The sequence below is a fragment of the Anopheles gambiae genome, chromosome 2 (assembly GCF_943734735.2).
Source record: "Anopheles gambiae chromosome 2, idAnoGambNW_F1_1, whole genome shotgun sequence".
NCBI classification, from domain to species: Eukaryota; Metazoa; Arthropoda; class Insecta; order Diptera; family Culicidae; genus Anopheles; species Anopheles gambiae.
The window spans coordinates 84,124,442-84,148,342 of record NC_064601.1 but is presented as its reverse complement, the minus strand read 5'-3'; the positions used below and the strand labels follow the sequence as shown (position 1 = coordinate 84,148,342).

Sequence of the window (23,901 nt, the reverse complement as noted above, 5' to 3'; positions counted from 1 at the left end):
CCGTTTATCTCTCCCATCATGATCATTCGATTGGAAGCAAAATTGCGATCATAAAACACAGCGCTTTTTAAGGATGTGTGCGCGAATAGTAAATGTGCATTTGGAGTATCCAATTCGCAATAAATTAAAGTAAAAAACGAATTAATCCGCTTCTCAAACCAAAACATTTCACGAAACGAATAGTCAAAAACGAATCGGAACCAACGAATCAGGCTCAAGGCACACACACATTTCTAGAAATAAACCCACGCCGATCCGTTGTGGAGAAGAGTTGAAGGGACGCTCGAACACGGATGAGGAGGGGAGGGGAATGGTATTCGAAATGCATTGGAGGAAAAAAGTATTCAAATACAGTAGGTGACCGCTAACTGGATGTGTTTTAACTGGAGTGCTTTTTAACTGGAGGTTCGCTAACTGGAGTGATTCTCAGTTAACGAACACTTAAACGTCAAAACATGAAACATCCGGAATCTCATGAAGAGAAATTTGTCGCAAATGTGCATTTTTTCAAACAAATTTAGGATCTCTTGCCTACGTTTGCTATTAGTTTATGTTATTACACGAATTACTATACTTTATATCAATAATAAATGAAAAAAAGTTTGGTATGTTTATTCCAGTCAACACCGATCAAAACAATCAATCCATAGAAACGTCACTCCAGTTAGCGAACATTGTTCGTTAACTGGAGCTTGTTTACCTCTCAGTTAGCGGTCACCTACTGTAACAGTAAATTATTCACAATAAATTACACATCGACTCAAAGGCGATCCGAATGAAAAGCCTCTCTCTGCGTTTGTTTCTTTCCTTTCCACACCGAACAAAAAAGCACGAATTTAAATTTAAGAATGGAAAAAAGTATCTTTTTCCGTCACAAATTTCATTGTTCTTCGTGTTTCCATCCCTAGAAAGCTAACCTTCCTCGATTCGATTACGGCCCGTTCGCGCCCCAGCTCCCACGACCGCTCCGGCTAGCAGCAGTGGCCATCGTGTCCCGCGTGCCCATCGCCATGATGCGGCAGCACGACCGGTCCCTTCTGACGGTTCGTTACTATCCGCTCGTCGCCCCCGACATCGTTCAGTTCGTTCCGTTCCGCCGGCGGCCGGTCGCTGTTGTTCACCAGCTCGGAAAGATCGCGCCGCATCGAGTACGCATCCTCGCCGTCCGCGTAGTACTTCGGCTCAATCTCCAGTATCTTGAAGCCGAGCGAGTTGGTGTACAGATTCAGCGCCGCCCGGTTCGATTTGCGCACGTGCAGCGAGACGTACTGCGCGTTGAAGCACTCCACCATCGCTTTGGACGCCTGGTTCATCAGCTTCTGGGCGAGGCCGAGCCGCCGGTAGGACCGCTTCACCGCCAGCGACGTAATGTGGCCGTGTGTGCTTTCCTCGCCCGGTTCCGGCTCCTCCATCTTGGCCAGCACGTACCCCACGATGTTGCCCTTGTCGTCCTCCGCCACGTAGCTGACCTGGGGCCACGTCAGCCCGTGGTAGAAGTAGTACTTCATCTGATAGTTTTCCGGCAGGCACAGCAGATTGCAGTGCTGCATGTTCATCAGATCTTCGGGCTTGGCGCAGCGGATATTCATCTCGAAGCCGTTTCTGTGTGTGTGTGCGCGCGCGTTTGTGTTACGGAACGGTCGTGGTTGTGTTGCGTGCTGCTCTCGGCTAATCTCTTCGCACCTTACGGGTACGGGAGCGATTATCGGCGTTTATGCTGCCGCCGATTATGCTGCTACCACCGCCGACCACACCGCTACTGCCCGTTGCCGTTGAGTAATCCCTGCCCGTGGCGCTGTGCACTGGCGAATGTTCGTTCGATTGGGCAATGCCGAGCAGCTCGCGGACCAGCTTGAAGCGGGAGAGAAACAGCTTCCACACTAGATACCAACCTGCAGAAACGGAGCAAAGAAAGGAATGAAAAGTGAACGGTTAACAAAGGGCTGTTGATAACAAAGCGGTGAGGCTACAGTGCACCGACGGACGGAGGAATGGTTCACAAACCTAAACAAACTAGCACTATCACTATGAGCACCGAAACGAGCACCGAAAATGCAGCATTTATACCATCCTGCACATTCATGATGATTGCATTGCCAGAAAGGGGGAGAAAGTCAGCCTCTTTTCGCTTAACGATATGTAGCAGTACGATTAGCTAAATATTAAATCTATCACACTTTACGCAGGCACATGCTCGGGGGGGCAAACAAATACAGTAAAGCTTAGAGCGAGGACAGTGAGTATTATTTTGAAAACAAAATGCGTTGTTAAAAGTGCGTTCGCTCCACGGTGCAGCTCCTGGTCTGATGTGGAAGCACGAAGTTTTTGTTGCCGATTGTCCCTCTGCGAGATGACAGCACCGTCGACAAACGTCAAAAAGCACAACACACGCACACACCCGCACGCATGCACAGATTCATACAAGGCGCGCTCGTGCGAATTGGAATAAGGAAATGGAACCTTTCTTTATGAGCTCTTGCACGGAAAACAAACTACGCTGCGTGATTCATGAATTGCAATTAAGCTGGCCTCAACGCACATCGATGGTAGAGCACGGGAATTGGTTCAGGTAGCGCACAATAAGCTACACACGGAATCACGCCGGGCAACGAGGTTTCGGTCAGACACTTCAACTAAACGCCGAAACACATTGTTCCACACAACACACAGTTCCAATAAGAGCGGCTTTTGTTATAAGCATCGTATATGATTGAATAAAACAAATTTAATCGCAAAAACAGAAGCGAATAACGTAATGGAACCAAATATTTTCCGCACTGAAACTTACCTCCTGCAACTATTTTTCTCCTGATTGCTGCCGTTCTGACAGTTGCGGCATTTGTTGTTGCCGCATGGGCAGTTGTGTGGTTCAGAATCCCATGCAGCACATTGAGAGAGTGAGAAAGAGAGAAAAAAAACGCAATTTATGAGGTTTTAATTCAGCTATTTTAACAGAAAAATATGTTGTTCTAGAATAATGTTTAATAATTAATATTCTATTAAATTATTCAGTCACTTTTCGATTTGTTTCTTTACAAAATTTTAAAGTCTTTCCCATGAAGCAACTTTTTCCTTTTTGCTTCACTGTCACCAGTGTCAAAAGCCACACACAAAGCTCGCACTGAAAGCAAAACATAAACAATTCGCCTGTGCTTCACTAAACTCCGTGCAAAAATCATGAGTTTTCAAGAGAAAAAGAGCCTCCTGTTTTCATCGCTGGAGTCGGCCGAACAGAGCATCGGGACCGACTCGGTTCTGCACCAAAATGTGAACGAAACGGACTACAGCCTCGACCGCATGTCGCAATCGCGCACCAAACCGATCCGAGTGGACCGCTACCAGGGCCGGGAGAGCATCTTCAAGCGACCGAACGCACCGATCGGCCGGTGCCTGAAGCGCTCCAACCTGCCAGACTATAAGGTAACGAAACAGCGCGCGATGTTCCAATCCGCCTAATCTTCCGCCACCACCTGGAAACCGTTGATACCGTTTTGGGATCGTCCCGTTCGTTTTTCCTCGAAGCGTAACCCGCACAAATGGACCAAGTACACGCTGGAGGATGTGGATACGTCCGATCGGAGCAACACGGCGGCCGCCTTTTCCTTTCTCAAACAGATGGAGGACCAGCGAGAAGCGGCCCACCCTGATGATGGGGCGAACCAGCAGCCCCGGGCCGAGTTTTGCAGGTCGGTGGTGCGCTTTAACCGATCCGCACACTTGCGGACCCAGCTGGAGCAGGCGGATGAACCGGTTGAAACGCCCGTCGAAGATAGGCCACAGTTTAACGGACGGCGTGTGCTCATGCCCGAGTACGTCGTGGGACAGAGAGATCCGAAAAGGGCCAAGCGGACATCGAACCAGCGAAAGGCTGGCGGTGCGAAGCAGGCTGGCAAAGGGGCAGCATTACAGCTGGATCATTTGATGGAAGAAAATGAAGAGGAATCTAATGAGGAAGATGCTGAAGAACAAACAGAAATGGATTGATTGGATTGAGGATGTGGGGTGATGTTTAGTTTAGTTTTAAGTTAACTAACCAGCTCTAGAATTAAGTGTATGTGAAAATAAAAAAAATAAAAAAAATAAAAAACCTAGAAATATGGGGTAATGTTTTTGAATTTTTCAAAAATAGTTTATATGCTATTAAACAAATAAAAAAGTAGGAAATTGGAACAAAAAAACCTTAAATAGTTTTCAAAATCAATCTGAGATATCAGTTATCAAAGAGAAAACAAATCATTGTTCAGAGATGATCGGCAAGATCATGTAGATCACATCTGCATAAGAGATTAGGAATCGAAAAATTAAGTTTTATTATATAATTTCATACAATTATGTAAAATTTATACTAATGTCAAATTAACCTTCGTTTCTATGACCAAAAATACACCCTCATCTTTATGACCACCTACCCGGGTAGGTAATACATTATATAAGGGAATTTGTATTTTTATTAGTCAAAAAATGTCTTATTTAACTTATTCTATGCAGCTATAATAACAATACTTCTTTTTAGTTTATAAATTTATTAAGTATGGCTTTTAGTTACATAAATTGAATGCATAGCAATTAGTTCAACTGACACTAATACACCGCCATGTCTTCCCGACTGTCGGGGCAATCATTTCAATCTATGTGACTTTTGAAGAATATTAAGAGCTAGAAAACTTTTTGAATATATTCTATAAATATAACTACATGCATTGCTATACATATCATTACAAAATTAGCGACTAATCGAAACCAAAATCCTTTATTGTATGTATTACCTACCCGGGTAGGTGGTTATAGAAGTAAGGGGTAAAAGTTGATTTTATTTTTTAAAGCACATTTTAAAAAATTGAAAAATTCTGAATTTTTTACCACTTTTGTAAAACATGTTTCTCTAGGCATTCTATTTTTTTTGCATCGATTCGATAATCCAATAAAAAGTTATCATAAAAAGAATAAGCAAAACATACCCGGGTAGGTGGTTATAGAAATGAAGGTTAAATTAATTTCAGTTTAGCGTTGACGTGAACCACCATGCACCTCCACCTGACATGGAAAAAAGCGAATTCCCATGATTCATTATTTGCAGGAGTAGATCATTGGAATTGGAAAGAGGAAACATAGATGTCCCCAACTGTAGTCTTGAGTTGCACGATTTTACACGTTTTTACAAAAGCTGTTGTCTAAAAAGCATTCAAAATCAGTCACCATCAAACAAATGTTTGCATTATCAACGAGCAAATACAATGTGATGCACTAGCGCAACCAGAACCGTTTGTTGTTCAGAGAATAGAAAAGGATAGCAAAAAAACGACCATGCTGCTCACTCCATTAGAGAGAACGAGAAAGAGAATCTCTCAGTGCGGCTGTACACGCTCTCGCAAATGCTTTGAATACGCTTCGTGCGATCTCTCTCCTTCTTTCTCACTCTCATGATCCGACCATCTTCGATCTCGTTCTTTTTTCTCGCTCTTTCTCTCGCGCTATACGCGGAGTCACACGGTATTGCGGTCTTTTTCCGTTAACCGTGCACAACTGTGTACGATCCATCCATTCAAAGTCAGCAACCCGCACGTCGATCCCAATTGTTGTACGCAGATGCTTCTTCATTCTATGGTAGGTGGTGAAGAAGTAATAACGTGTCCGGTCCGGGTGTGCTCTCCGTTGCATCGCAGTATCCATAGCTTTCCGAGTAGCAACACACACAGTGAACACAGATTGCCCTTCCCGCCTGGTGTGAAGCAAAGGAGTGTTGTGGCCGACCCCAAGGCCGACCACCTGCAGAGGAAGAACTGATCCGATTCCCTGTGCTAACCGAGTAGAAGTGATCTTCCTTCCCTTCCGGCAAGGAAGAGTTGGTGTGGGTGGAAAGCGCGACGGATCCCTTTCGCCAGGAGATGCGCATGTCCGGGAACGGCCAACGGTCGGATCAGCTGTCAAAACCTGCTCAGTCGCTCGGTTCTCCTCCTCGGCAACGGAAGTCCGCAGCAGCAGCAGCAGCCGAGAACGAACGACAGTTGCGTCCGTACTGTTGTTGTGCTCTGTTTGTCATCGTCGCAAGTGTACCTGCCGTCTGAAGGGAGTGATTGTTTTGTGGAAAACGCCCGTACGCCGTTGTTGTTGCGGTAGACTGTTTCATTGTTTTGTTATTCGGTGTGATAGTTTGGTGGATTTCATGTGACACGGCGGAAAAAGGTCTGTTGCAAAGGTCATCGTCGGCTCCCTGGTGGGTTACGCGGAAAAGCACGCGAGACGGCATACTAATAAAGTAGGCGGTGTCCTTTCCCTGCAGGTGAGTTAAGATTCTCTCTAGCCGTCGTCCCGCGTAACTAAATTAGATTACCATTTGCGGGCTTTTTCCAACACCGTCACCCGTACGTGATGGAGTATCCTTTAATCGTTGTAAAGAAAAATCGATTTTTTCCATTACATGCAGCCCCACACACACACACACTAACGCACATTGCGGCGCCCGTTCGGTTCACGTACGCAAAAAAACCCCGTCGTGCCTTCTCGCTCTCCACTTTAGGGAATTTTCCGTTCTTCTCAGTAAACAACATTGAGCTGTCATTCCTCGGAGAGCGCTCTGCTGGTGTGTGGTGCTTCACGATGGTCGTTTTTCTCCATTTCCATCCCCCGATGTTCCGAGGATGTCGAGAGGATGCGCGGACTTGGATACGCCAAAGGCTACTAAAGTAGGTCACACCTCCCCAGCGGCAGGGAAGGGTGGCTAACCCGAACGGCGACACGCTAATGTGTATTGGTGAGGATTGGCTATGCTCCGCAGCACGCCGACGCATGAAAATGTAAAAATTCTAAACATACCTCAACCACCCCAAGCTCTTTCCTCAGCTTCTTTCGGCTGCACCCTGGTGCGTGCGTGTGAGTTGGTATGGGAGAGAGTGAGAGAGAAAGGGCGAACTAATCGACCGCTTTTCGCCTACCTCAACCCAAAAGCGTTGCAATAGGGAAAAGTGCAACCGGCAACACGCACACCGAAACCGACCGGACCGACCACCTTGTTCCTTGTTGGTGTTGCGGTCTAACGGCGGACTCGGTTTTTTTTGGGGTGCGACTGGCCCCCGATGTCTGCGAGGGAGCAAGCGGGGGGTTAGTGTTTTCTTAACGCACACACAGCACGCTCTTGCCGCGCGTCGTTGGCCGTACGACAAAACGTGAACGTGGAATGCAGAATTTATTATGCCGGCGGCCGGCGACTACCACCCGTCTTTGAATGTGTCGAAACGGGGGAAAGGAAAACGATTCAGAGTGGTTCTTATGACTCTTTTTCTCAATGGCTAAGGAAATCAAGTTGTTGCGTTTTTGACACACGGTTTTGAACGATTTTTAACGATTTTTAACGAGTCCCGACAGTCACGGCAGTGCGTTGAGATGGTTTTCACAACAAACAAGAAGTTGGTTTGTGTGTCGATGTAGGCAGGTTGAGACAAGAGACCCCCCGCCCCTGGTGGATATGTCGTAAAAACATCCCCCCCCCCACACGTGTAGTAATCCGTGCGTTCTTATGTTTTTAGATCAATCACCATGGCAGCGGTGTAAGGAAGCAATGGTGACGAAAGCAGAAGATCGGTTTGCTTCAATCGATGCATGGATGGGACAGTGGAACCATTTTTTACGCTTGTTAAAACATATAAAAACGATGCACGTGGCAATTCAGACTGGCAATTGGGTTTCAAAACTAAAAATACGATGCGGCTAGGTACGAGATCACTATTTTGTTGGTTCGCTGTTTATGTGGTACATTAGCATTATAGTTTATTGCTCACAAACGTCGTTTAAGGTTTTTGTCTTGAGAATGAAACCTATAATCCCAAAGAATTATAGTTCAAACGTTGCCATTTGAAAAGTACACATAATTTGCATTGAAAAGTACTAGTTATTATTGATTTTATGAATTAATTTGCTTCTTTAAGCTGCAATGTAGTAGTCTGGCATGGAACTTTTGGCATTTTTGTTAAAAAAAATCATTAAGTTACCGTTATTATTCAAATTCAAGACATTCGGTATGCTTCTATTGAATTTCTTCATATTCAGTCCTTGGCCATACCGCTTTTTAATTTGAAATAATTGCTATGATGTACTAGAATAAATTAAAAATATGTCTGACACCTTGTAGGCCCTGATGCCATAGTAAATAAATATTTTCTATCGATCAGTTTCCTGAGTGACCTGAGGCATTCTTTGCGGTTTTGTTTCAAACGGACGCTTATGTTATTTCTTTGATAATTCCTATTAATCGCGTCCTCGTGCATTAAAATTCCTCGGAATCCATTGTGAAAGTAGTTATCAAAGTGAAGATAACAGTGTTTTAACATATTGTGCTCAAAATTTCATAAAAAAAAAACGCATATTTAATTCTGTCCGGAATTTGAAGCAAGATGTTTTATTTTGTTTTTAATTCCAGGCATCCGAAGTAAATTGTGATTCATTGCAATTCCATACCGGAATATGAATCAAAATATCGTTGCAATTTTGTGATTTTTTGCAATGTTTTCGGCAAAATTATTGGAAATATTTTTTTGTTTCTAAAATGTAGAATGTTTGCTTCCGTAAAGTAAGTTATAAAGAGGTTTGACCGATTAAAATTAGATTAAAAAGATAACATTACATGCCAAAATGCCTAAGGTGTCCGTAATTCGAAGCAATACGGTATCATACTCTAAACATTTCAATCTCTTTTCAAAAGCTTAATGCTGGGGTACAATGAACCATAGAAAAGAGGCAAAACGCACCAAAGAAAAAAGGCACAACACACTATACAATTGAGGCAATATGCATCAAAATATAGAAAATGAACTAGAACGTTGAAACGTTTCCTGTTATTTGATTTAAATAAAATGGAGCTGAAGAAATTAAGGTTTTTATTAGTCAGCTTCTTTGTTTTAAATTATTAAAACGTCACAAAACGTCATTCTAGCTTGCTTACAAATTGGTGCATTTTATCCTGATCTACTTGGTGCATTTTGTCCCCGTGGATAGTATTTTTTTAAATTAAAATACGACCTGCATACTTGCCGCGAAATGTTTGTGCAATTTGAAGATCTGATTTTAATCAACAGCATTATGTAACCCAGGTCAAGTCGAGAGACCATCAGTGATACAGTATTTATAAAATAATAGAAAGATTAATCAAGCTATAATCTCAGCTGCCTGAATATTTAATCAGTTAATATTGAATCTGGACTTTCCGCGCATATGTTGGGGGTATTAATTACACAAACATGAATGATAGCATCGAACCGTCCACCGGATTGTGCCACCAGTATTTATTTATAGCATCATATGTGTGCTGTGGTCCAAGAATTTGTGCGTACGTGCGTGTGTTGTGTCCGTTGTACGACGTGGGCACGCGCGAAAGACGAAATGGAGCAAAAATTTGCCAGCCACATTGTTATTTTGCCAATGTCTTATTGGCGGAGTATTAACGATCATAATACGTGTTTATGGTGTTCTTTTTTTTGTCTTGCCTTTTGCTGCTTTTCTTTTTGCCCTTGGACCGAAGGGGAGAGTGGGTAATATGAAGCGCATTAACAAATAATAAATTACAAAGCCAAAAATGTAAACACTAAAAAGGGTGAAAAGAATTTGACAAACGTGCCACCAGATGTGTAGGAACCACATCCGGTCGCGAGGAAGTGTAGGCAACCAAAGACGTAATTCAGATTATTGCCAAAATATCGATTGATGGTGTTTGGCTATGTTCTTTTTTTTTGTTGGTGCAACATATAATCGTGATGTTGTTGGTTTAAATCTGATTTGGCGGCCAGATCACGAACATTGATATTGGACCTTCTACTAACATAAAGTTGCAAGCGTCAAACCCCAAACCCCATGCACACGAACACGTTGTTAATACATTGTTTGGAGCTTCTCGTGTGTCTTTGTTGGTTTTGGCTGAAATGATGTGAAATATAACTCCTTTTTCGGTTTAAATTTGATCCTACAATGAACAAAACAGGACGCTTTGAATGCTACCGAATATCTGCAGTATTTCAAATCATGCTTAAACGCTGCAATTAATAGCGCATTAATGCACCATTGCCCAATGCCGTGGATCGATTTCATCCTGCACGACGCCTCACGCTATCTACGCTATGAGTCATGCGGCCTAGCCGTTCACCAGCAGGTCGGAAAGCAATCAACAAAAATAATCTTATTCGTTCGCTCGTTCGTTAAAAACTAAAACATTTGCATGTCTGTGCCGCACTATCGCCCGAACTAACGCCAAGACAACACAGTGCACAGTGTATCATCAATGCACTATGCACATTTTTCCAGGCTCAGCACGAAGACGTGCGGCAGCTTACCTTACGGTGGGGCCCTTACCTTGACACAAAACAGCAGTATTTTTAGACACATTTCCACACGGACTCACGGAGGAACACGGATCATGGATGATGAGCCGTCCAGACGAGCGGCGCGCAACTGCAGGTCGGCGCGCACCCAAAGCGCAAAACCAATGAGGCGCACACGGCAAATTGAACCATCGGTTGAACTGTGGGGCAGAGATAGCAGTGAGGGGATTTCCTTCTCTTGTTATTATTTTAATTGCCGTTAGTATTACGCTCAATCATATTTAAATATGTTACGGCAGTCGAAGGTCACTGTGGCGCGCGGACTGTACATTGGAAGGGCGATGATGCATAATAGCGCAAGTGCATACAGCAAACATCTGGAGTTTCTCCTACTCTGAGACCTTGTTTTCAAGACAGACAGGCCAGGATTAAAAGGAAACATAATGCCTTCTCGGTAGAGTGCATTTGAACCATATCAGAAAAACGAATCGGAAATCAAACAAAGATATCTCTCCAACTAATCATGTGCCGATTTGGTTAGACGATCCTTCGACGAGTATACGAGCCGGGAAAAATGAACAATAACAACTATACCAGAATGACTTGTTCTAATTTCCTGTCGTCAAATTCGACCTGGGCTTCTGCAACACCGCTGCACTTCCGGCGGGCGGAAGCGTTTAGCGTCAGACAGCGTGTCGGAAGAAGACATCGCCGGTTGTAGCTGGTGGTAGCTTCTTGAAGCACCTGCTGCCTGGCGATTCAAGCCGTCTGCCCTTGGTGTATGTGCTTTATTCCGTCTCGGTTCTAAACACTTGTGTTCTAGTGTTTCTACCTAACCAAACGGTTGCCAAATCCTTCAATACTGGCTGAGGCCATGATATTGAACTTGCACCGCTGGTGCACCAACAATGCATCGTAAACACACCACCGATGCTAATCGATGAGCACTGGAGCGTGAACCTAACAAGTGTTTGAACGCGGAGCATGCACGAAGATTGGACAGTGCAACGTTCTCTCCATGTGTGGGATTGTTTTTCAAATTCCTCTATGGGTTATGAATAATTAAAAAAATGTCCAATTAAACATGGTTCATTTTTCTGCTGCTTTATGTAGGTCATTTGAATTCCATTTCCAGTCGGGTTTAGCCGACTTCTTCGTCATCTGAAACAAGTCAAACCAAATATTGAATTTATTTTTAACTTCCCTCTCTTCGTTCAAGGCGGCAAAATGAATAATATTTCATCTCACTCATAATGGAGCACTGTTTTCATGCTCGTCACAAAACCGGAAGCAAACCCTCTGTTGTGCCTAAAGGCCCTTTAACGGCTGCGTCGATAATGCGCGCCGCCGACGAGGTCCAGCACCCGCGCTCAATCGATCCGCGAAGCCGTTGCGCATCTTGTTAACACAATTGGCGCTACTTAACACCTTCCCTACCACCTACCCACCGTTGTGGAATGAATGTGCTCTACCGTGGTCGGCTGCTCCACTGAATGCACCTGCGTGAAGTTTGTGCTGCAGTCGCGACAACACGCACGCACGGCCCAGAACTGTTCTGCGCCCCAGTGTACGGCGTAAAGAAACAAGCGCACACACAACACACACACAAAGACACTTTCGTGACGGCATTCTAATGGCATGCTGGGAGTGTTGCACTCGAATTTAACAACCCGGGAGCAGCTGCGGAGCACCATAATAAAACCGCCACAAGCATGAATCACATTCGTACGCGGAGGGGAAGGGAGGAGCAATGCCATTTAATTTGGAAGTCCACGACCCACCCAAACTTGGCAAACTGCTCGGTTTTTGTGTGTCCCATCAATTTGATGGACCTATGGCACAATTAATGTATCCCCAGGGAAGGGGAATTTGGATTCTTTGCTTGCTGCTGCAGAAAGTAAGAGTTTGCTACATACGACACGATGATAGCTGGCAAAGGGAGAAGAATGTGGCAACTGACACATTGGATGGGACCCAAGCAGTGACTTATTCCAAATACATGCGGGCTGCAATTTTCCTATTTTCCCCTTAGACGTACCAGCATTTTTGTTTGGATGGGAAAGGATGCATCAATATTTAAGCTGCTGCTAGTAGTGCTATGTTGAATGTTGAGAGAAAAAGGTTAAGAATTGCGATAGGAAGGGGTTGAAATGTCTGGCAGTAGATCATCGTTTGGATTATGTTTGTGCATTAAGACTGAATCAAGTTCTCAGACTCAGACTAATAGGCATCTAAAGAGATATATCGAAAAGATTTATTTTGAAATGTATTGTAAGTGAGTTCATCATTTACATCAGGGGTCTCCAAACTACGGCCCGCGGGCCGCATGCGGCCCTCGAGAGCCTATAATGCGGCCCGTGATAACTTTATAAAGACTTAAACACACATTTTGGTCAAAGGTCAGCAACGACAACAGTATGGAAGCTGAGTTGCGCGCAAGGATGCTGGCTGCCAACCGGTCATTCTACAGCCTGAAAAGCAGTTAACCTCAAAGAACCTGTCGCGACGGACGAAGCTGGGACTATATAGTACCTATATAGTACCAGTACTCACATACGCCTCTGAGACATGGACACTGTCCAAATCTGACGAAGCCCTCTTAGCCGCGTTCGAGAGTAAGATGCTCAGAAGGATACTTGGCCCCGTATGTGTGGAAGGACAATGGAGGAGCCGATATAATGACGAGCTATACGAGATGTACGGCGACCTCACTGTCGTACAGCGTATTAAGCTCGCCAGGCTCCGGTGGGCTGGACATGTTGTACGCATGGAAACGGACGACCCAGCCCGTAAAGTCTTTTTAGGCCGTCCACAAGGACAGAGGAGGCGTGGTAGGCCCAAATTGAGGTGGCAAGATGGCGTGGAGGCGTCCGCCATTAAGGCCGAGATAACGGACTGGCAGACGAAGGCGCGAGACCGTGAGCGGTTTCGGACACTCCTGAGGTAGGCCAAGACCGCAAAGCGGTTGTAGCGCCGGATAAGTAAGTAAAGTAAACACACATTTTATTAGTTTGATTACTTTAATCACAATTACAATGTTAACTTTTTATGTTTAAAATAAAGCTTCAATAATAGAAAGCTGTCAACATTGATACATTCAGTTGGCATTTCCTCATTAAAAGGAAGGTTAAATGTTCGAATATTAGCTAAAGGTGACACCAAAATGACCCTCAAAACCGATATTTGTGAAGCTATGCGGCCCGCGAAGTGAAAAGTTTGGAGACCCCTGATTTACATAAATACTTTGAAGTCGATAAACACTTTGAATGCAAAAATCCGGAGTCGACGATAATTTCGAAATCGACTTCACAAGGCAGGTCCGCCTAGCATTATGCGGAGTCGTCCGGAGTCGTCTGGAGTCGTGTGGAGTTGTTCGGAGTTGTCAGGAGTCGTTGGTAGTCGGAGTCATCCGGAGTCGTCTGGAGTCGTTCGTAATCGTTCTGAGTCGTCCGGAGTCATTCGGAGTCGGCCGAAATCGGCCTTCGACTGATCACACCAGATGTATTGCAACGGACGGCTCCTGTTGACTCCGGCTAACTCCGATCCCAGTTGACTCCGATCGACTCTAGACGACTCCGAATGACTCCATCTCCGGTCGACTTCGGCCGACTCCGGAAGACTCCGGACGATTCCAGAGTTCTCCGGAAGACTCCGAGCGACTCCTGACGATTCTGACTCCGCGCAGAACTAGCGGTTCGGATTTTGCCAGAGTCGTATTCGAACTAACAATAACCGAAGTTGGATCGGAATCGTGGGTGCGCTCCAAAGAGCACATCACTACACTTAACCTCACTTGGAACTAATTAGAACACATTAATAACACAGCCACAGAAGTGTGGAACAGCTGCGATTTTGTAACCCGTAACACATTCTTCAAATTCCACAACTCTCCAAAAATGGTGGTTCTATTGGCAACTGCCAAATATAGACAAAATCAAACCGGAAGTGTGTGTGTGAGCCGTGGTGTCGCTCTGTGGTGCATTATTGTATAACAGTTGGTTGGCCTTTTGTATGGTTTTTGTGGAGCGTTGTTTGATCTTTATTTAGATAGCAGGTGAACTTGAGTTAGACTTGTGATGTGTATAAACACACACACAGTCAGTGAAGACAAGCAACAAAACCACATGACTTGCATGGGGGAAGTGGGGGACGGACGGTACAGTGCGTTGTGTAGGTGGCGATCGTAAGAAGGTATGTTTGTTGACAATTTGTTAAAAATGGTTAGCTTTAAAGAGTGAAAACAAACATAAACAAATACACACAGATCGGGCGGGTGAAGGTCTGTTGCCGTGTTTTCCTTTGGCATCTTTGGCTAGAATCAGTGTTTGTAAGAAGCGAGGGCGCGAAGAATGTGAAATGGGTTTGGCACCATGTGCGATACTTGCCTCTACAGAGCTGTGAGGAAGTTCTAACCGTTTTACAGTATTGAGGTCCAGTTCAGTTGCGTTCAGTGCTTTTTTGCTTCTCCGCAACAATCACTGTCTATGAGACATCGACGTGATCGCTTCGCGATCGATGACTCATAGTTTAAGAAACCTTCTTACATGGAAGTTCAGTAAAACGAGCTGAGATTATAACGAGTTCATATCTACGGAATATTCACCCCATGCTAATAGCACTATGTATCATGTAGATTAGCGTCACCCCCACTGACAGTAGCTATAAAATCACCCACAATTCGTTAGCGGAAGCGTGTCTATATAATGATTGCCCGACACATTTGCTAAGTTGAATCATTAAAACTCTATAAACCGTAAAACGGCAGCACTATACAGTGGCAACTTCTGAGGGGCAGCAAATAACAACGTATTTGAATTGTTTTTCCCTCTTTTTCACTCCTCTTCACAACGTCCAATTCTTGGTCAATGCGTCTGGTGGCTGCAGTAAGTGTTAACCGGTTTGCATCATAATTTACGACCTCCTCACACATATGACACAGTGATATGCTGCTACTGCTGTTTATTTTAGGCCCGTTTGCTCGCATCAAACTACTAACATTGCACGCCTCTTCGCCCAAGCAAGCGACCCCCGGGGTCAAGAAAGGAATCGAAAGCAAAATCTTTACCCGTTTGCCAACTCTTTTAGCTGGCATCGGAGGTTTTTCTCTGTTTTGTTTTTGGATTATAAGATTGCCAATAAATGAAAATAATAAACAAACAAAGGAATGCAATCACTTCACATTGAATGTTGTGCAATTTAACGGCGTGCAAATGTTGTTAAAATTCACTTCATTCGTACTCTGTCACACGTTGTGTGTTGTAGTGAGTAATGTGTACTTAGTGTGTACGTGCCCGGAAAGGTTTTACACTGCTTACATGAGAGTTTGGTATGCGTTTGATGAGATAAAATCACGTTTTGTGCACGTTTCTGCAATCGAAGTGGGGAAAGGGCGAGAGCGATTCCTCGTTCCCTAAGAAGCTCTCTTCTGGTCGAGAAATCGATTGCAAAGATGGTACACTATAATGTTTTCATTTCATCCTCTACTATCAGGGGGGCACGTCCTCATCTCACGCCTATCAAGCAAGCAAGAGAGTGTCCACGTCATATATGTGCGAACGTTGATTGGAAGGAAGAAAACTATACATTGGTTACCGTCCATCTAAGTCATGTTACGAACTACCAACGTTTCCCTTATCATCCAGCTGCTTATTATTGCCATTTCATCCCCGCCTATCGACAATTGAATTACACCGGATAGTGTAGTACACGTTAATTCGTTCAAAACATTAGCCCAAAACCCGGCTTTACAATCGGTTATAAATAGATGGATTACTGCACTGAAATGGCACTGTACCTGGTATGCTGATAAACAGCCCGTAATCGACTACCGAAAAGTGTTGACGGTTGTAAATTGGCGTGTAAAATAATGCGGGCAATAAAACGGTGTAAGCCAGCCACCCGCGAAAGCTGATTTCTTCGTCTGTGTAGCGTGTGGGAAACCTTACAGATTTGCACACACACATACTCGGTAGCATTTAGGGTTCAACTGATTTGAAAACCCAGGCTTAGGTACACTCCAATATCGGTTTAAATCAATCATACGTTAATACGGTGCGAAGGGCTTTTTAAAAAATGAAACGATCCATACTTACGTGCTAGTCTAGTGCAAAGCTCTAATTGGGAAGGAGTGGTGATAGGTTTAGTACGATAAATTGTGTACCTATACCACATGGACTCAAATTATCATAAGGCTTACCAGTAGCTTAGGGCCTTTTTCAACAGAAGTAGTACATTAATGTATGAACCCCATTTTATGTTTCGAGATCTAGATTTAAACTAATTTGATAATTGAACATTCACTCTTTGTATATCGTTGTTTAGCGGGTAACTCTTTTCGACACGAACGAATACGAATCTTACGATCCTGAACTCGCATGGTTGGTATGATATGCATTTTTCGCACAATTCAAGTTCAAATCCCATCAGGGAGAAAATGAATAATCAGATTAATTAAATGTCTTTTCCTTTTTGCCAAACTAAACATTGAAAACTTGAAACTTATTCGCTGAAAGTTCCCTGAAAACGCGGGCATGATCGCGTGATGATCACGTTTCCAACATACTTCAACTCAATTTTACTACATCCCAAACCACTGCCAAGTTGCACAAATTTGAATCTTGAATAATCATTCAATATATAATCCTGCAGTGTTGGGGGCTTAGTTAAGCTTCTTCTTCTTTGGCACAACAACAACTGTTGTCGGTCAAGGCCTGCCGTTACCCACTAATGGCTTGGCTTTCAATGACTTATTGATTACCTTTAGCAGGATATTTAAGGTCTTACATGTATGTGGGCACGGTTTATTCGGGGCTTGAACCCACGACGGAAATGTTGTTAAGTCGTGCGAGTTGACGACTGAACGACAAGACCGACCTAAGTTAGTTAAGGTAGTTAAGCTTAACAAACTCTATTATATTAACACTAACAACAATGTCCACCTTTTGCGATCGTGTATCACTATCTCTGGATCGTGGATCACTACCTCTGGCGCAAAATAATAAGAGTTTCGATCAATTACGCAGATAAGGCAATGTTGACCGACACCCCAGAGCGTTATGCCCCCCACGCTTCCCTTATCAATGTTACGCGTGCTGAGAAGAAAGACTCGGACTGACGGAGCCAAATGTGTTTGAGGAAGAAAGCGTCATCACCACCATCCCTTATTCTAACGCGCCTCACAGTTCTTCTTTGTAAGTTATCATCCCGCGGCTCTCAACCTGTCCCAACCCCAGAACAAGCGCGTCCCAAAAATATGCGCTCAATCTGTTCTCACACATCGATGCTGCCGACCGTTGATCATATGTGTGTGTGTGCTTAAAGTCGGGCGACCAATGTCTCCACCAAATCTCGCCCGCAGTTACGCGCGTGATGCTACGCCCGTCTACTTCTCGAGATGGCCCTCATGGGGGGGAGGAAGGTCTTTAATTACCACCATCTGGCTGGCAGCCCGGAAAATACGGTACCGGAGTACACAAACAGAGGCGACAAACAGCCAAACACACCCTGTATGCACGTCGGAAGCCTCCGTATATTGCTTTTGCGCGCCTTTGTCAATGATGTTGCGGCCGGTGCGACTCTCCCTTCCCCCCTCGCTCTTGCTTACTGCCAATTTGCATAACGATAAGAAGTTAATCAAAATCGTAGGACAAACCCCGCTACAGGCCGGGCCGGGAAGGTGTGGGTGGTGTTGGTTGGTGAGGACGGGCAAGGAACTGTTTAAATTGGTGGACGTGCTTTTAATTTGGCCGCTCTGAAGTGGCCGCCGCCGTGGGGAAGTGATTGGGGTGGCATGGAGAGGAGTCTTCGGTTTTGGGTTATCGTTGTACAAATGAAGCGAGGGCGTTGAATCGATACGGGGACGATGGTAGAGCGTTCAAAATTCGGAAAACCTGGATGTGGAAGAGTGCGTACTTTTTTTTCATTCTAAATTATCTGAATTCTACGGAAAATTCAATTCCATTCGGTTTACCAAGAACTCTTCATGATGAGAACCTTCCTCAGCAAACCTCCCAATCGATGATAGTAAAGTCGTCATCATCCCATCGAAGTACATTCCCACAGTGATTCATCCGTTTTGCGTGTTTCGTCTTAATCTCCCAATACCAACCTATCTGTGTGTGTTATCCTGCTTCTATTACGCCGTTAAGAAAACCCACCTCATCAGTGAGAGTACTAGTCATCAATGAAACCTTTATTTTATTATTTGTTATCAAACACCAACAACCGTCCTTGATAGTTTTGTAGATCATCCAAAAATCGATTTCCGTTGGTAGCGATGTTTAGGCGTGTCACCTGATAAGGTTTCCCGAGCATTTCTCCCAACGTGGAAGAGTCACGTGACGATGATTAGCTTTCGCTGTGTTAAAGCACTTACAGAACGACAAAAAAGTACGCCCCATATACGGGACTGTGTCCACTTGACAGAGGTTGTAAGATCTAGTGTGGTGTTTGTATATAAATAGAATGTATTAGTCATCATCTAAAGCGCGCTCGAAAGCGACTGAACTAAAATCGGTTAAAAACACGAAGAAGAGGAAGCAATCTGTGGCATAGAAAATGCACCACAAGGTGTAACGCCACAGTGTGCAGAGCAGCAGAAAGTGATGCAGACGTCCAAACAATCCTCCCAACCAAACCACCCCGTTTGAACAGTATCTCTCCTACCGGGCGGATTCCCGATAAGCAATCAAAGAATCGGCTTATCAGTGGGGTCGTGTGCGGTCCTCCCTTTTACGTACCACCCTTCCCTCTCGACCGTTAGCTGCCGTCTTGATGTAATCTTTATCTCAATCTCTCTCGCTCACACACACACACAGAAACACACCCATGGCTGCGGTATCATTGAATTAATTTGCCTGGTTTTTTTCTTCCTCTTTCTACACAGGCTTTCAGTGGATATAATTCACACACATCGTAACGTGTAACGTGCGACAGCCAAACACATCGAGTGCCGTCACCCGTTCGCGTTACGAACCCTTTACAGCCGAGGACGGGCTGGCACGAGCGAATCTCAGTTCACTAGCGAGCGCACTGCCGTGCAGAAAGGGCAACGCACCAGAGACACGCTGCTGAATCACACTGCTGCCCTCCCGTTCGCCGCAGGAATGTAGTGTGCGCTTGTGTCCGCTTTGGCGTGTCGCATCAAGTTCTGTGCAGTTATTGAAACCTGGAAGAGACCAACCACATAAGCACTTCCAGAGCAACCAGAGTGTAAACCCTCAGACAGAATATCACCACGAACAACAGCAGTAGGCCGTAACCATGGTGCAGCCGTTTAACAACCACAGCGAAGCGAATGGAGGAGGAGACCGGCCACGGAACGGACCACTGCCGACGGCTCCACCGCTAGATGCGCCGGCCAACGATGGCCAGTTAGTGGAGTTTCTGGTGCTCGGCAACAAGGAAAACTATGCGGTGCACGCGGATCGGAAAGCCATCCTTGACTCGAACACCGGGCTGGCGCAGATGCTGACCGGGGGCGGTGCCGGCGACAGCAAGCACGTTGTGCGCGGCGTCGATCGTGACAATTTCGTAACATTTGTACGGTAAGTGGGTTGAGTGGAGAGGGCTTCTGATTAGAGAAGGGAGCTTAAGTGTGTGACGCTACCCGTTGCGGAAGGTTAGTGTAGGATATTGCAAGAACATTGAAAAGAACGTAATAATGCCATGCATTGCATGTTCAAAAGTGCCGACCATAGACGGCGGAATGATTTGGTTTTGAACCACCACGTGCATAAATTAGACATTTGCGCCAATATTGCCAGATGCGTCTCTCCAGATGCGTGTCCACGCAATCGCCATAAATTAGTGCACCCAGGAATACAGAAACATTTTACACTTGTGTCGGTAGACGGTTGTGAAACAACAAGAAGTTCCGAGTTCCTTCCGATCAATATCAATGTTATCTTGCTAGTCGCGGTGAACTAGTTTTCGATGTTTATTCGTTGTTTTAGCTTGCGCGCTGGAGGTTCTGTACAGCTTTGTGTAGTATTGTGTGTTGGTGAGCTGAGCTGACCGTGAGTGAGTCACTTCTGCATGGTTATATGGGAAGGTTCGGTGCGGTATCAATAAGTGTTGTACCGGCGCTAAAAAGTGCAACAGGGCAAACGTGCGAGGCGATTACAAGATGCACCCAAAACGACGTTTGACGGGAAGAAGACGCTAAAGAGTGTATGATAGATCGAAGCTTTTCGTGCGCATTTTAGTCCCCATGATATCTAATCCCCTGTGTACGTTTTTGTTTTTTTTTCTTTGTTCCATAGTTATCTCGAAACCAAGTTCATCAAATTCGACTCGCCGACGCACACGCTCGAGATGCTCGAGCTGGCCACCCGGTACCAGTGCCGGCAGCTGGAGATCCACTGCGTGAAGGAGCTCGACAACAACCTGCACGTCGACCATGTGCTGGAAGTGTACCGCGCGCTCTGGTTCTACAACTCGATCGCAACCCCGAAAGCCCCACCGAAAGAGCCGAAGCGGCGCTCCCGCTGTCCCCGGGCCCAAAAGAGTACCGCCGGCCACAGTGGTCCGCTCACGCCAGAAGAATACTTTGCCGCCCTGCTCGCCAACTGCCTGCAGCTGATCGATATGCACGCGGAGGAGGTGTTCGGGCAGGAGGCGATGCTGACGCTGCGCTTCCCCGAGCTGGAAATGATCGTGAAGCGGGACGCGCTGCAGCTGTCCTCCGAGACGGTGCTGGTGGATCTGCTCTCCCGCTGGAGCCTGGAGGACTGCAAGCGCAAGCATGTCGACCCGACGACCGAGAACCGGCGGCGTGCGCTCGGGGCACTCTGTTACGCGCCGCGCTACCTCACCATGACGCGACGCGAGTTCGATGCCGCCCGCGAACGCATCGAGCTGCTCGATCCGGCCGAATCGCAGCTCGTCGGTGACATACTGACCAGCGGAATGCGCCGATCGGCCTCGAATCTCACCCCGGAGCAGCAGGCACTGGTCGCCCGGTTCCGTGCGCCCCGGCCCGACTTCCCGCTGCTGCCGGTGCCGCTCAGTGCCCGCAGCCAGCCGCGCAACTATCCGAAGAAGATGCGCAAGGCGGCCGAGGAAGCCGAACGGGCGCGGGACGGCCCGAAGAAGGGTTGCTGCAACCGGCTGCTGCTGAACTGCTGCTCCGTGTTTGCCTGCATCTTTGACTAGCGCTGCTGCCTGTAGGTGGACGGGCCGTGCGACGAACACGGGAAGTGTGATGGGAGGTAATATGATGGAATGTAAAAGGGATGGGTTCATCCGCTTTCTTTTGGCGGGGGAGGGCAAGTATACGGCAACAGTTTGTTGATTTGTTTGCAAAAAACAGAGCGTGCAAGTCGATAGATTCCCTCTTCCCGTTCAATTCGTGCTGTGTGCGAATACGACTGACCCACCGGCCAAAGACCGACACACCCCCAAAAAACACTCAAAACTCCTTGTGCGAAGCCTCCCCCTTACCCTACAGCGGCATATGCGTAGTTGCAGTGACCTCTAGTATAACCGGAACATAGCTTTGAGCTTTTTCCTCTGCGAAACGAAATCTCCGACAAGCGGAAAAAGGGACGCGCAAAACCTGCGCAAAACAGGAACCCGATCGACATGACACACGCTTAGAAGGTTTATCCGTATATTACCTTACAATTTTTCTATTTTTGTTTTGTTTTTGTTAACGTTCTCATTTCACTGCTCTTTACGTTCACTCGTCCACTGTTTTGGATGTAAATCATATCCTACCATATACGTACATTCGTTCGTTCGTGATTCGTTGGTAAAGTGTGAAATAACCGCGTATAGTTCGTTAGCCTAGCCGTTAGTTAGCGTGTAAGTTGCGCAATGTTATAAGAAGATAAGATCAATAATGAGGCAGGCTTCTCAAACGTTTACGTTATTAAGTAATAGCGGCAGTGGAGAGAACACCACTGACTATAATTTATGTTGAATTGCACTATGTATTTGCACTGTCCTATGAGGAGAGAGCAAGAGAGAGAAAGAGAGAGAGAGAGTGAGAGCAAGAGAGAGAGAGAGAGATGATAGCAAGCTGGTTATGTTGTAGCTTTTATTTAAATTTGTTATCGTAAAACGACGCAAGCTAATGGAAGCGAGAGAGAGAGAGAAAACCCGGATACAACAGGACTCGTCATCGAAACTAACAGCATTATTTTGGCAATGGGAAAAGACTTAGAGATTGCCAGCGAAGCGGTAGTGTGTCCGACACTCTTTACGCAAATGTGCAAGCTCCTCCAAAAACTCACACAAGTGCCATTCTATGCTGTGAGGTGGTGGTACATCTTACAGCACATAAGGCATCCTCCTCCTCTCGGTATTATTGGCAGCTTTTACGATAGCTCACAAGAGTTTGCTCACCTCACCCAACCGCACCACGCTCTTCGTGAGTGTGATGAAGTGAGTGAGCGTGTTGTGTTATCAAACCATAGAAAACAAACGCGTTGTATCCATTATATCACACTTGTTCGATTAGAAAATGCTATTCTATATGATGTGCCGCTGTAGTATGTTGCATTCTATATCGTTAGGCAAATTGTTTGATACTCTGTGCAGGCAGCGAACATATATTATTCCCCCTCTCTATACTAGATCCATACGTTTATCATTCGTTACAGCTGAAGATGCCTCTAAATATGTTGCCGGCATAGTTTTCTTAAGCAACAACAAGAAAACCAAGGACCCCAACATGTTTAAAGCTATTACCATTTGCGTTCGCGCTCGACAGACAAAACCTGCCAATGGTTTCTATTCAAAGAGGGCAAGAGGGAATCGTCCTTTTAGAAACTCCCTCCGATGTGTTATGCTTAATGCAATCATGCAGATTTTAATAATTGAATTTTGAGCTAAGAAATAGATAAAACCTGAAAGATAGTTTATTTGCGAGCAAACACACTCACACATACACACAATCATGTGCTAGGAAAATAGTGTTGTACGTTATTTTGTTTTTTGCATAATGCTATGAAATCATTTAATGGAAATCTTTTCTAAAAAGGTGTGTTATTAATCGAAATTAGCTTTGGTGTGTGAAAAGATCCCCACAACAGGACGCCTCAAACAACCCACACACACACACCGTACCTGTGAGATATGTGGCGTGAAACGAAAGAGAGTGGGTATGTAGTAGCTAAAAGTGAAAGTAAATGTGATTTGATAAAAAAAAGAAAAGAAAATCGAACCAAAAAGATACAAGCAGATGGTAAATGTTATGCGCTACGCGCCCTTATCTGATGGAATGATAGTTTTAAAAAAACGCATAAATCGTTTAGATGGAATTTTAACGATTTTAAAACCTGTTTAACCCTATCCCAATTCGGTTGGTATGTTTACTTTTTCTATGCATGTTACGTTTTTCCTATTATCTCTTGTTTAGAGTCCTGTTAAGGACCTATTTTTTGTTGCTATAACAAGCTTATCGTGCGTACAAAGAATACATACAACAAAAAAAACACCTTCCGCTTTAGCGAGTGTAGCAAAAAGCGCTGGCAACAACGTTGTGCAGGGAGGATAACCTTTTCTAGTGATTGATAGAATCTTTTCTTTTGTCGATAGCATGAAATAATAAATGGGGTATTTTAAACCAAAAAAAAAAAGAAAACAAGCTCAC

The 23,901-nt window shown here is 45.1% G+C and overlaps 4 protein-coding genes across 6 annotated transcripts; 2 read left to right on the top strand and 2 right to left on the bottom strand.

Annotated features, from left to right (window-relative positions):
- Positions 1–841: 841 nt before the first annotated feature.
- Positions 842–1,589, bottom strand: LOC133390933 (N-alpha-acetyltransferase daf-31). Its single transcript, XM_061647009.1, has one exon. It carries the CDS (start codon positions 1,587–1,589, stop codon positions 972–974), a length of 618 nt encoding a protein of 205 aa, XP_061502993.1. The 3' UTR covers positions 842–971.
- On the bottom strand, positions 842–2,777 carry LOC1276109 (small integral membrane protein 13). The gene is made up of 2 exons (XM_001688606.2): positions 2,005–2,777; positions 842–1,892 (listed from the first exon to the last, which is right to left on the bottom strand). The coding sequence occupies exons 1-2, from the start codon at positions 2,081–2,083 to the stop codon at positions 1,669–1,671; spliced, it is 303 nt and encodes a 100-aa protein (XP_001688658.2). The 5' UTR covers positions 2,084–2,777; the 3' UTR covers positions 842–1,668.
- A 321-nt stretch (positions 2,778–3,098) lies between these two features.
- On the top strand, positions 3,099–4,095 carry LOC1276108 (uncharacterized). Its single transcript, XM_315417.5, has 2 exons — positions 3,099–3,420; positions 3,523–4,095. The coding sequence occupies exons 1-2, from the start codon at positions 3,178–3,180 to the stop codon at positions 3,982–3,984; spliced, it is 705 nt and encodes a 234-aa protein (XP_315417.5). The 5' UTR covers positions 3,099–3,177; the 3' UTR covers positions 3,985–4,095.
- A 1,500-nt stretch (positions 4,096–5,595) lies between these two features.
- On the top strand, positions 5,596–23,892 carry LOC3289961 (BTB/POZ domain-containing protein 2). 3 transcript variants are annotated; one of them, XM_061647008.1, is made up of 3 exons: positions 5,596–6,280; positions 19,197–19,849; positions 20,567–23,892. In XM_061647008.1, the coding sequence occupies exons 2-3, from the start codon at positions 19,566–19,568 to the stop codon at positions 21,456–21,458; spliced, it is 1,176 nt and encodes a 391-aa protein (XP_061502992.1). In that variant the 5' UTR covers positions 5,596–6,280; positions 19,197–19,565; the 3' UTR covers positions 21,459–23,892. The 3 variants fall into 3 exon arrangements, with proteins under 3 accessions (XP_061502992.1, XP_556050.3, XP_061502991.1); XM_556050.4 differs by having other exon boundaries at positions 19,189–19,849; XM_061647007.1 differs by lacking the exon at positions 5,596–6,280 and adding an exon at positions 18,888–19,078 and having other exon boundaries at positions 19,189–19,849.
- The last annotated feature ends 9 nt before the right edge of the window (positions 23,893–23,901 follow it).